At 45.8% G+C, this 12,500-nt stretch overlaps 2 protein-coding genes across 13 annotated transcripts in view; one reads left to right on the top strand and one right to left on the bottom strand.

The window, feature by feature from the left end:
* LOC125957313 (sodium/potassium-transporting ATPase subunit beta-1-interacting protein) overlaps positions 1 to 5,417 on the top strand; it is a 44,123-nt gene extending 38,706 nt beyond the window's left edge. Inside the window, exons 7-8 of one of the 6 annotated variants that reach the window (XR_007469225.1) lie at positions 1,680 to 1,773; positions 2,989 to 3,129. Coding sequence is in view for 2 of the 6 variants with exons in the window: in XM_049689934.1 (XP_049545891.1) it covers positions 2,989 to 4,436 (1,448 nt within the window). In the remaining 4 variants the exon portion in view is untranslated. The other 5 variants (XR_007469223.1, XR_007469224.1, XM_049689934.1 and 2 more) reach the window with 5 other exon arrangements.
* An 89-nt stretch (positions 5,418 to 5,506) lies between these two features.
* Positions 5,507 to 12,500, bottom strand: part of LOC125957299 (GATOR complex protein Iml1) — a 10,945-nt gene continuing 3,951 nt past the window's right edge. The window contains exons 5-13 of one of the 7 annotated variants that reach the window (XM_049689910.1): positions 12,319 to 12,336; positions 10,761 to 10,978; positions 10,464 to 10,693; positions 10,219 to 10,393; positions 9,930 to 10,139; positions 9,121 to 9,195; positions 8,324 to 8,391; positions 6,936 to 7,370; positions 5,507 to 6,861 (exon numbers count right to left, since the gene is read on the bottom strand). In XM_049689910.1, the coding sequence (XP_049545867.1) occupies positions 5,667 to 6,861; positions 6,936 to 7,370; positions 8,324 to 8,391; positions 9,121 to 9,195; positions 9,930 to 10,139; positions 10,219 to 10,393; positions 10,464 to 10,693; positions 10,761 to 10,978; positions 12,319 to 12,336 (2,624 nt within the window). In that variant the 3' untranslated portion in view covers positions 5,507 to 5,666. Of the gene's footprint in view, positions 6,862 to 6,935; positions 7,371 to 7,707; positions 7,845 to 8,323; positions 8,392 to 9,120; positions 9,196 to 9,929; positions 10,140 to 10,218; positions 10,394 to 10,463; positions 10,694 to 10,760; positions 10,979 to 12,318; positions 12,337 to 12,500 lie in introns of all 7 variants that reach the window. The other 6 variants (XM_049689906.1, XM_049689907.1, XM_049689913.1 and 3 more) reach the window with 6 other exon arrangements.

The raw sequence follows: 12,500 nt of genomic DNA, 5'->3' as shown, positions 1-12,500 counted from the left end.
CTCAAATGATTCGTGTTGGCGACGCGAGTTACCCCAAGTTCCTTACGTCTGAAACCAAACAAACTAGCTGCCATTTGGCACAACGAGTTTATCGAGCATTACCTACACCTATTGGTCAAGTTAGTAAGCACCGTGCGATCTGGTTTGTTTATGTAGTATTCGGATGTAGCTAGTTGTATAGTAGCGAAAGGTAAGGTGGCGTTAGTTAATTGCGCGTGTTCGTTGTTTCCCTCCCTTCACAAGCGGTTCCCGAGTTTGAAAATAGTGTTTTCCCTTGGAAGTTCCCAAATCGTTTGTTGAACTGTGTTACTATCGGCACTTCCCCTAAGGCCTTCAAAAGCATTGCCTTCGGTCAAAAGCAAAAGGCAAAACGAACCACAAACTATGTATCCCTGATTACCCAGTAGTGATATCGTACTGTTACATCGTCTGTATTGTCTTTATTAGCCAAAATTCGACAAAGAAGATAGTCCCGAGCTTTAGGAAGTGTACAACGGGGCACCAAGAATTGCCAAGTGCTTGCCAAACGTAAACAGCAAATCCCGAATGCGATGGATCTCCCGTCTCGAGTGTCCACCGAAGTGTATTGAGAGACAACCAAACGTGGACGACACACAACCCACTGCACGCCATTACACCGCTTGCAGAATGCGGCAAAGGAAGCATGAGTTGCAGTTTATTGTCGACTAGTAGAGGTCGAATGATGATGCGTCGATGTTCTAAGCGTGCCCCGTTAGCTTTTGGGCGACTTTTGTTGTTATTTTGGAGGAAAACAATACGTGTTTGTGTTTCGTATAACAAAGTATCGAGTTAGGGTCAAGCTACAACAAGTAAACAATTATAGCGGGCTGCGAATAGCTATTGAGTAGTGTAGTGAAACTCCCAAAGCGAATGGGAACGTTGTGTTTAAGCCAAGTTTTACGCATTAGTAACCACTTTCCTACGAACTATGTGATTTATTCAACGAAACAAAACGATCAAACTGTGGTTGAGTTTATGCTTCTCCTTTGACTTTTTTTAAATGTTGAAATTGTTTTATAATTGGTTTTTATGAGAAAAAAATGAAGTTTGTAAATTTGAACCATGCGCTCGTATGCTGGACATTATATGTACCAGTGGCAAGAATAAAGACAAAGAAATGTTTGGCAGAAATGTCCAGAAAAAAGGAGAAATCCGCTTTGCGGGTCGATAGAGTTGAGTTTTACTTTCCTCCAAGAAGACGAAGCAAAACGATGAGCCAAGAAAACATAAGACCCAAAGAGACGACCTCGTGGAAGTGTACGGGAAATGCAGTAGACTCTCTCCAGTCGCATTTTGTGGTGTTATTGTCCGTTTTCATATACCGGATTATGTTTATATTTCATTCCAGCTTTCCTGATTAGAACTCTGTTGCTCTGGGTCACAGGGGTTGTAGTATAAGCTAGTGTAGAAGTGTGGCATAAGAATAGTATTTCGTAGAATTTTAAGACATCATCAAAAGCACCACCATTGCATCATTGCATTAGTGCCCTGAATGCACTCACCTACCGAGCACGGACTGTGATATCCATACACTACTAACCAAAATCAACTATCTCTGCACTCGGGTAGCTATTTATTAAGCATATTTGTTTTTCATTTTCTTCTAATTTGTTTAATAGATTTTCTCTTGTTTTCTTACTATTTTCCCCTTCTCTTAGCAAAGTATTCTAGACCCTACAACCCCGTTTGATTCCGCTTTCTCTTTCGTTTTCGCTTTGCTACCCTTCCTAACAACTGTAAGCGCGCTGTATAGTGAGTAGCGTCTTTTGCTTAACTTACGATATCGCTTTTCACAATCATCGATTTATAGGGTCTGCAACGGATGGAACAGTTCCATCTACGGTTGCTTTCTTATATTAATCATAAATCAAGTACACAACCCACCTCAATCCATCGTTTACCGCGTGCACCTGGACGATATATGCACGCTACTAAATCATGCATCACAACTACCGCCTTCCTATCATTATTCCCTTTCCTACTCGCGGGTAAGTGCTAGCTGCTACCTCGAAAATGCTTGGTGTACCACTAGTGAGGTCCACAATTTAGGGCCAACCGACCACCAGTCTGTCTACGCGACAAACTGACTGAATGTTTGCCAGGAATCGATACGCACAGCTCCGCTATGAGTGCATACAAATGGTATGGTTCTGTCAATAGTGGCACCTAGCCTTCTGCCAAGTGCATGTTTGATGTGATAAAGTAAAATGGACATAAGGTCAATTTGATTGGTTGCTCCACGCGATTGCAATCGTCGCTAGTGAACAGAATGGTAGACCGATCATTGTGAACTGCATGCGATATTTAAAAAAAAATCTATTCTAGTATGTCCAAGCCAAACGTAATGTATCAAATACGTTTCGCTGTGAGTTATTTTAGTTAGGTAAGGCTGTGCTAGCTATACAATAATTTTTGGTATTTTAAGATTGTGCTAATACTGCAGCCCAGATTCGCATGCAGAAACGATCGTATATGTTTTTCAATTAAGAAAAAGAATCAGCTTCCGTGCCATCGTTTGATGTTTCTCATTAAATCATACGTGTGATTCATTAAATAGATACGAATAGGAAGCTACCAAGCATTACAGAGATCAGCAACAGCCAACAGCACAGATCCTCCAAACTAGTTGAAGTCCACCCGATTCCATTTGAGGGGATCTTCGCTATCCTACCACCATCCTACACACGTGCAAAATACGTTTCACTAATTCGTTTTGTTAATTTTTATTTTCACGTTTTTTTCTGTTCTCTTTTTCTCTCTATCTTTCTCTCTATCGGGCCCAATTTATTCTCTGTCCTGCGCACCCTCCGGATCGTTGGTTCTCTGCGGTGTTTTTTGGGGTCCTCTTCACCAATAACGTTCGACCGGCCCCCCAAACTCCCACTATGTCCATTCTGATTCCCATTGCCTACTATTTGGTGGGGTGGTTTCGATTTAAAACCTCCATGTACAAATCCGCTCGATCAGCCAACAGAAATAGTAAGAAAGCGGCCAAACACCGGCAGTCGCTGTACTCGATCGAGTTCAGCCGGCCGGTCGATACAATCCGCGGTGCTCACCCGAACGAGGCGTACGATGATGATGATTTGATCGGAGCGGGTGCGACAGCAGGTGGTGGCGGTGGAGGACCGTCTTCGCTGAGCCCCAAACCGATGACACCACGACGAGTCAAGCGCCGCTCGGTGATGCAGCGTGGCACGACGGGGACGATCGGTAGCACACGACAAAGCACCTCCAGCCGCCGAGGACACTCGTCGGCGGCCGCAGCAGCAGCGGCAGCGGCGGCGGCTGCCGGAACGGGCCATCATCATCACCACAGGAGTAGCGTGCGAGCATCGCGACGTAAGATGATGCACCAGAACCCGGTTACCAAGCTGCTGAACCAACAGCAACAGCTGGCCCAGCAACACTATGGCCAGCAGCACCTACACCACCATCATCACCGGGACTCACATGCGGCGGGTGGCGTCATTGGTGACTATCAGGATGACGCCGGTACGATGACTCTCACCAAAACCTTTCCACCGTTCGTGCACAATAAAAACCCGGACCTGACGGAATCGAACCTCAAGTCTCTGAACAACGACTACATTCTGGGGCAGATGAACAACTTTGGCAATGTGACGGGTACCGGCTCGGTGAGTGGTGGTATCGGTGGCACCAACAATCTCAACACTTTCGGTGACCATCAACAGCAGCAGCACCAGCAGCAGCAACAGCAGCAGCAATATCAGCAAGTCCCACCACTACCACCCCATCGTCATCAGGTTCACACACCGACTCTTCCCCTCGATGGTGGCAGTCCGATCGATCCGATCTACTACAACATGAACTCATCGTCACCGCTGCTACAGCAGCAAACGTCCTGGGCCACGGCGACACCGCAAGCTACCCAGCATCACCATCAGTTCACGGGGGCCGGGGTCGGTGGTCTCTCCAACCCGGTCTATCAGCATTCGAACGCCAATCTCGCCAACCACAGTCCGGAGCTGAACGAGGAGTACTACGGCACGAATGGGAACCCGAATCGGCCACCGTCCGTGCGGTCAAGCTACTCGAATTTCCATGGTACCCGGCCCCTCAGCTCGTACCTTGCGGGAGCCGGAGCCAGTGGTACTGGTGGGCTAGCGGCAGGTTCTGGAGGTGGCGGGATCACCAACCGTGGCTATAACGTTTCACCGTCAATGGCGGCGGCCCCGGTGGAGAATGTGTTTGCCAGCTTGACAGCGAGCAACGTGGCCGCTGCTGGTGCCAGTGGTGCAGGTGTATCGACCGATCCGATGGCAATACCGCAGCTGCCGAATCGACGTTCCGTATCGAGGGAGAGCCTACGGGCGATGCAGTTCCTCAACAGTGGACCACCGGCCTACAATCTCAACTATCACACACCACCCGATTCCGAGACGACCATGTGATCCGCGTGGTAAAAACGATGGCGTGGTGCTGACAGTTCGGGGAAGGTGGTACCAAAAATGTACAAACAGTTGACAACGGTTGGGAGCTTGGCCGCAAGATTGCGGATGATCGCGTATAGCTTTAAGTTTAGAGAAAGGATTCGTGAGCGTCGTGAGTCTTTTAGCCTTTGATGTTCTGTCACCATGGCCTTCGGCCCAGTGTGCCACTAATTTGGCAGGTGGGCGCGACAATTGAAATAGAGTATATCTCCGTCCAAAGCGGGTTTGTGTGCGGGAGGCTCGGGATAATAGAGTAATATCTACAATAAGTAGCGGGGATGGTACAGTGCTAAGAAAGATCTTGAATTATGCCAAAGTTTATGAAACTTTTTTGTTTTAGTGCCTAGGACGAGCACGAGTGTGCTAGTGTGTGTACACTCGGGACAAAGCTTGCCCGTGTCTTCCCGTATGGTTCGATAAGGTGGACTTTTTTAACGTTTTAACATCCTTTGCGTAGAATTGCGAATGTCCTAGTATAGCTAAACTGACTTACACTGTGACCGATCGATGTGTTGCGCACAAGCAAGATACATGCATTATGGTCTAATAGGCTGATTGAATTACGAAATATAAGCGACTTACCGTGCGTGCAGGAATTATCGGAAAATTATGATGGAGTTGGCGCAATGGTTATCGAAGATAATGTCCGAACGCTTCTAATGTTCTAGTGTGATTTAATTTGTGGCCCTAATTATCGTATGATGGGTCTGGTAAGTGTAAGTAAGCAAAGGAGCGCAGTTTGAACGCAAACTTCGAACTTGGAACTTTTACTTACTTTTTCAGCCTCATACTTCAGCAATAAAACTATCTGGCGCCAAACAATAATGCTGTTGTATTGAAAGAAATGAGCAAACTGGCATCGTTTAATCGAGGATAACTTGATTAGACGAAAATTGTTACTTGCTTCAAGCCTTCTATGACCCATGTATTATGTTCGCACTGGTACGATAGAGCAGATTCGATAATTTCATATTTCGGATGGGTTTCGAACGGAGGTTCCGAATATTATATTCCGAATATAAACCTTTCAATAAAGGAAACGTCTGTGTGTATTTTCCGAACATCGATTCTTCCCGTATTTTGATTATTTTCTCCCATTCTATCGCTGTACGTGGGTTTCGTTAGTAAAAAGACATACAAGGGTAACATAACAGACTCATACATACAAAGCAACAAGAGCTCTTCTCCCCATCAGGTACGCTCGATCGATGCCTTCTCCTTCTGCTCCCAGCACGATTCCCAGAAGTTCACCAACCGCTGGTCTGTGTTGCTGCAGAATTCCTTGAAATCACGCAACATCTTCAACTGGAACAGATCGTCCGTTTGGGCGATCACGAGCGACTTCCACTTCTTATTGGGTATCATGTGATTCCAGGACCACAGGAACCCGGTACGCCGTATCACGTCACAGTCGTCCTTCGGATTACCCTTACCGGTGACGTGTCGCGTAATATAGGACGGTTCGTGGCTGGCCGTTATTCCTCCAACAGCAGCACTGGTACCACCCGCGTTCGTCGGTACCAGCTGTGGCTCGAGCGAGGTTAGGTAGCGGTTGATGAAATTGATCGGCTTCTTGAAATTGGTTCCACCAGAGGCAAGCCGTTGGCGCGATCGCAAGCCCATGTTCGGGTTCGGCACGAGGATGAACATATTGCCGCTGCAGTGTACGTACTGGTAGTCGAGCGACACCTGGTTTGATCCCGTTTTTGTTTCGACCGTGCAGCGCATGAAACCGAAACGCTTTACAATCTCTTCCTGGAACAGCAGCAACCGCTTGGGCCACGTCTCCTTGTGGAACTCCTCAAACAAGAAGCTGCGATGCTGCTTAAGGCAGTCGGTATCGAGTGGAATGAAGATCGGTCCGCGCAGCGGATCCGACTTCTCCGTGAACGGTTCGGCCAGCGGATCGGCCGGGATGGTGACGAGCTGGAAACCGCAAGGCTGCGCCTTCCGACACCAACCGTAAATGAGATCGTACACGATCGGCCCGGATGCCGTAATCCACTGGACGACGATCTCGTACGCGTGCCCTGGTATCATGCGCTGATGGTATCGAGCGTGGCCCCACTCGATCCGATCCGATTTACCACCCACATCGATCTCCAGGTGCGTTTGCTTGTACAGTGATCCATCGATTAGCCCCTCGTCCAGATCGATCGAATCGCGCAAAAATGGCGTCACACCGCGATCATGCGATGCAACCGGTTTTGTCATATCCGGATGCTGAATCTCGACCTCCATCCACTCGTTCTCAAAGGCAGCCAAATCACCCAACGGTGGTATGTATTCCGGTGATTCCTTCACCTGCCGCACAATGTAGTATAGACAGAAGCCGGGCACCACCGGTCGATGGAAGTCTCCCGAAGCGTGGCAGATCAAGCGAGCACTGCAAAATGTGCAAAACGTAAGTAACGCACCCCTTTTTTGTTTGTACTACTACATTCATCATTCGTGGCTTACCGTCGCATCTCTTCCAGGATCTCCACGGGGTTACAGGGACCCTCGATGCGACTCTGCAGCCAGTTGATCGCATCGTACGAAACGAATGTACACGAGGGCATACTCTGGGCTGGACCGAGAAAACCGACGCCATGTTCCGGATGGCGTAGTGCATCGAAGATTTCCTGCAGTGTGGCGGTCGGTTTGAGCTTTGTACTTTCCCCGCTGAAATCATCCGCATCCTCCGGCAAACCCTGCTCGGTTGGCGAGTTAAGCGTCGACAGTGGTATACCGTCGACCGTCGTTTTGCCACCGATTGAGCTGACCGTCAGTGGTGCAGGCGATGCTACCGCTGCTGTCACCGTGTTGCCTGAAGCTGAAGAAGTTGAGGACGATTGCGTTTGCATCGCACTTCCGCTCTTGTCCAGCACCTTCGAGCCGGCACGAGTCAGAATGCTGAGGGAATTTGGAGAAGAAGTTCCATTAGTTGAAGGTGGTGAATGCCCATGTGTAACGAGTGAGCTTGCCACCCAAGCGATTGCAGGGCCAAGCAACACACATACACAAACCGAAATTGTGCCGAAAGCGTATTAGATAATATTATTAGGGAGGAGCAGAATAGTTAATATCATTACAATAATGAGCAGCAGGAAAACATGCCGGAATTATGCGAATAATGATAAGATTGGTGTAGATGATTGGAAAAGAAAACGCGCAAAAACCGGGAATAGTCGGTGCGTTGCCACCCTACGTAGAAAAAGGGATCTAATTTCTCCGTGGCTAACTAACTAACCTGTTACCGACGAGAGTGCTAGGAAAATAAAAGCGTTCAGGAGTATGGTGGTGGTGATGGTGATTGTGGTGTTGGTGATGGTGTGGGTTGCCATTGCTAATGCCGTTATAATACAGTTTAACCCATCCACCATGCTGCTGTTGGAAGAGAAATTAAAAAATTCAGAACAATAAGAAACGCACGGAAATAATGGCTAATAATGCTTAAAAAAAGTTGGATTCAATGACAGTGATAGGAGTAGAGTAGTGATAACCTTCAGAGTACGTGTTCGCGGAAATTATTAAAAACATTTTTACTAAACGGCATGACCAAACGGCTACTTAAGGATTCCTGTCTGTTGCACTATGGCCACCACCATGATAAGGACGTTACGTACTTTGAGCAGTCCATCAGTGAGAGCTATAGTATACTGAAGGCAGCACGTGCCATACCCAAAATCACCATAGCGGGTAAAGTATTGGAGGAAGCATAACATAATACGAAAGCGATGTAAGCAGAAGCGTAAAACCTCTTAAATATTAGCCAAACACACGTAAGGAAGCAAATAACGAGGAAAGAAGCAAAACCAGATAACACAGTGCTTGGAACAGCATGTACAACGTATCATCAAATTAACCTGAATCTTGATTTCTCCGGCAGACGGTTGCTGAAGACCCGTTCCCGGAACGGCTGGGGCGCTGCGACCTAGCATGTGACATTTTTTTGTGACAGTATATTATTGGGAAAACGAGGACATAAACACCAATTGGGCAAAGACGAGAAGAGAAGAAAAGACAGAAATGTGTTACTGTTATTGTATAATGAGGTTGCTACTTAACAGACCATATCTAGGATTTTAGGGAGATACTTAATCGGCAGACTAAAGTAATAAACGAAACAAGCAACCGAGGTAATTTATAGTATGGACAAGGGAGTAAAAGAACAAAAACATTAATCTGGAATGTACATGTGAGCCCTTCGTGCGGGACAGATTCTGAAGCGCCTATAAAGGTGTATTAAGAAACAAATTGTAAATGCTTTAATACAACACCTGACAAAAGAAGTCAATATTTTACAACAGAATCATGAAACAGAAAATTTAAGACAAATAACGAAGAGTGACCTTTCACCTAATGCACAGAAAATATCAGTAAAAAGCAAAAGACCAAACGTTCAAAAGATGACAAATCGTACACCATTCCCGAGATTCCCGAATAGATGACATAAAAACATGAACGTAACACTGTAACTTTGCCCTGATTTTCCGATCATCAATCGGCGCTTCAATTGTATCATAAAATCTTCTCACACATTCAAAAGAAACGAAAACAAACCGTACGAACGTATCGGAGCACATGCTTTAGAAAGAAACTGTCGAAAAGGGGAGTGTTTCAGGCATTTTAGAACGGAGAGATTTTGAATGTTTCTGCACACCTGGCTGGGTGGGGGGCGCGACAGGATGCTCGTACTGTGGCGTCGTCTTGTTAGGTGCGTTTGGCGTGGACCTTCCTGCAAGATAAGTGTTTGTAGCAAAGTGTTCACTTCGTCGTGTTAATGAGGAAAAGTAAAAACAACTACGCGTAACATGTGTTGCTGGTATACATATTGAAGGCTCCTGAAAGAATCGCTGAAACGGGTGAAACGGTATTTATCGATCATGCTTCCATGACTGACAAAACCGTCTATTTGTCATTATTGCATCGCCTCAGTAACGTCGAAGAGTAAAGGGTTGATTGTAGAATTGACACAGCTATGGTTAAATCATACAACACACTCAACATTAATTCCAAATTATCAAGCTAAATATTTCATTGAGCCCGATTTTACTGTTGCGAAAAATACTAATGAGCTTTAGAGGATGAACATACTATGGAGATACAAATTAGTCACTAAACAACACTTCAACATAATTTTCGATTAAAACACGGCGAATTTTAATGGCTCAACGTGGTCCCGAACTTTCGGTCAGCACTCTGCAGACTACTTGCAGAAATTTACAAAACATAAGCAAGGCCAGCTCAAATACTTAGACCACAGTCTTCATCGCAAGTTACTCAATGAATGTACGTCGCTACATGGCACTCCGTAACTCTTAAGTTCTCCTTGGCAGGCTCAACGCACGCACGAAATTAGCACGCGTGAGGTAAAGAAGAGAGAAAAAGAGCGGAAAATAAAAAGAAAGAGGAAGAGCCGAAGCACTACTTCGTCAATTCCTCGCTACTTCTCCCTTAGTCCTCACTTACCCGAGATTTCTTGGCAGGTTGAACTTTCTTGATTTTGTTGAGGTGGGCTTCCACGAAGCGAACAAAATCATTGCAGATCTGCTTCTCCGGTGGAAACGGGCTATCCTCCTGAAAAATGTCACATCGTCGTACCGTACCATCCATGATCTTTTTCATGGCTACATCATCTTTCGGCAGTAGATACATCCGGTAGCGCCAGTATTTCATGTTCTACAAAGAGACACACATGCAGTGCATAAAAAAGAACATAATTTGAAGATTTAGCATGAAGGAAGGAGTGTTAGGCTACCTCGTGCAGCGGATAATCTGTGTCGCCCCGTGTGCAGATGTACTGATCCATGTAGTTCCAATTGAAGTTTTCCAGTTTCTCGGTCGTAAAATTCACTCCGCTCACTTCGTACGTGTCGTGCTGCGGTGCTTGGAATCGGTACCGGTAGTCGACGTTGATAGGAGGATACGGATGGCTAGAGGAAAGGTATCCAAAATGATAACAAAATCATTGCCAAGAAAGCAGGATTATCATCGACTAAATACCGTGGCCGGTAGCGTGTAACAGTGATAGCGGATCCACTGAGTGAGATACGGTGAAAGATGCGACCGATCGATAGGAAATATTCTTTGGTCGCTTCCTGGGGTGGTTGTCTCCTGAGCACGCTGGATGGAGTACTAGAGTTTGAAAAACTGAGCTGCAAATGGCCTCCGCAACATGGTGCCTGCGGTGGATTCGTTACACTTTTGTCCGGCAGGACGATCAATTGAAATCCCTGAAACAAACGAACGTAAATAGTATGTTCCGACTCGAGAGGCACTTCATCGACTCTCGTCAAGTACCTGCGCAAGCCGCTGCGAGACTAGTTCCTTAAACACCTCGTCGGTCGACAGGGGCTTTTTGTAGACGGCTCGGTTAGCGGCGTAGTCGGCATTAAAGTCTTCTGGCAGCAGTGTATAATCCGACACGACGTAATCATTGTGCAGTGAACGCTTGTCCGGGAAGTAATCAGTCGTAATGGGCAGACATGCCGGAATCGTGAGCGACTTCCAGTCCACCCCTAGCAGCCGGTAGATGGCACGAATCGAGATCAAAACGAGGAACGCAATTAGGGAAGAGGGACTCATTCAACGGCCCTTTCGTTGTGCGATCGAACACAAACGGGGGTCGAGGTCACTCGAAATTAAGCAACTGTTTAAGCACACCACACAGACAGGAAACGGAAAGTACCACAACCTTGCTATAGCACCCTAAGCATAACAACGGGCAGGGAATCTTTTGGACTGTGCCATCTATTAAATACTCATTTTGTTAGTCTAACAAGACAAAAACATTGTCATGCAAAGCAGTTTTCTTCTTTTTTCGCACATCTCGCTGGATATCATTTAAAAGGGATGCTGGAGCATGCTGAAATCATGCTACATGCGACATGATAGTTGTGTCATGCTGATTTTAATGTTTACATTGAACGTACGCAAACCAGCAAAAGTTCGCAAATGGAAGGAATCTATAAATTAAAAAAAACATGGAGTGCGCACGAACCTTGAACCGAGCGATACTTACAAAACCGTTTGGAAGAAATAGAAAAATGGGGAAAAATCCAACCGATTAATAAAGAAACCTAGAGTGATACATCCAAAAGGACACACGAATAACAAATCGATCGATGAGATACAGGAATAAGAAAATTCCATACCGGCTATAACAAAAAGATAGTGCAAAAAGCTATTGACAGCAATGGAGAAACAAGACCAATTAACGGAAAAATAATACAATCGAAAGTTATCACAACACAAAGAAACATAAAGTATAATGTACATCCAACAAGAGAAGTGGGAAACACATAAAGATCAGTACGAATAAAAAAGGTAAATCATATTTTTACATTGGAGAAGGTGCAACACAACGGCATTAGAATAGGAAATAACAAGAATAAAATAACGAACAAACAAACAACTGCGCTCTGTGCTACTAGGGGTGTGGGGCTCTATCATTGTGCTACCAAAAATAGCAGGGAAAACCAAGCCAAAGGACTCTGTCTCTTGCATTACTGGAGAGTGCATTTGTACAGCATCAATAAGAGGGAAACAGACTTCTACGATACAACGCGACCATTGGTGATAGATAAGCTACTACGTTTAGAGAACATCCAAATGAAAAGCAACGGCCAGCTAGGTATTTCGAAAGGCAATACGAGACGACGAAAGAACAGGAAAGCCAACATAAGGCGATTGTTTGTGTGGTAAGGTGTGCAAAGGTTCACTTTTGAGTGCATAAGAAAAAGAACGTGGAGGAAGAAGATAAAGAAGAGGGGGTGTGCATTTGCATGTCTGTTTGTGTATGTGTTTGTGTGTATGGCAAAAGTACGTGACGAGAAGAAAATAAGATAGATAAGCAAACCTATGATCACTCTTCCGACTGGAATGCCCACGGGATCCATTATTTGGGGGCGGAGGGTGGTGGTGGATGTACACATGGAACATTTCATTTTTGTTTTAAATTTGCATTTCCGAGTCGTGTGTGAAACACGTCAAGCAACGCAGAAGCACGGTATACACGGTCACGGATAGCGTGGTACAATT

The sequence above is a fragment of the Anopheles darlingi genome, chromosome 3 (assembly GCF_943734745.1).
Source record: "Anopheles darlingi chromosome 3, idAnoDarlMG_H_01, whole genome shotgun sequence".
Classification (NCBI taxonomy): Eukaryota; Metazoa; Arthropoda; class Insecta; order Diptera; family Culicidae; genus Anopheles; species Anopheles darlingi.
Note: the sequence above shows the minus strand (reverse complement) of the source record. Positions and strands in the feature narration are given on the sequence as shown.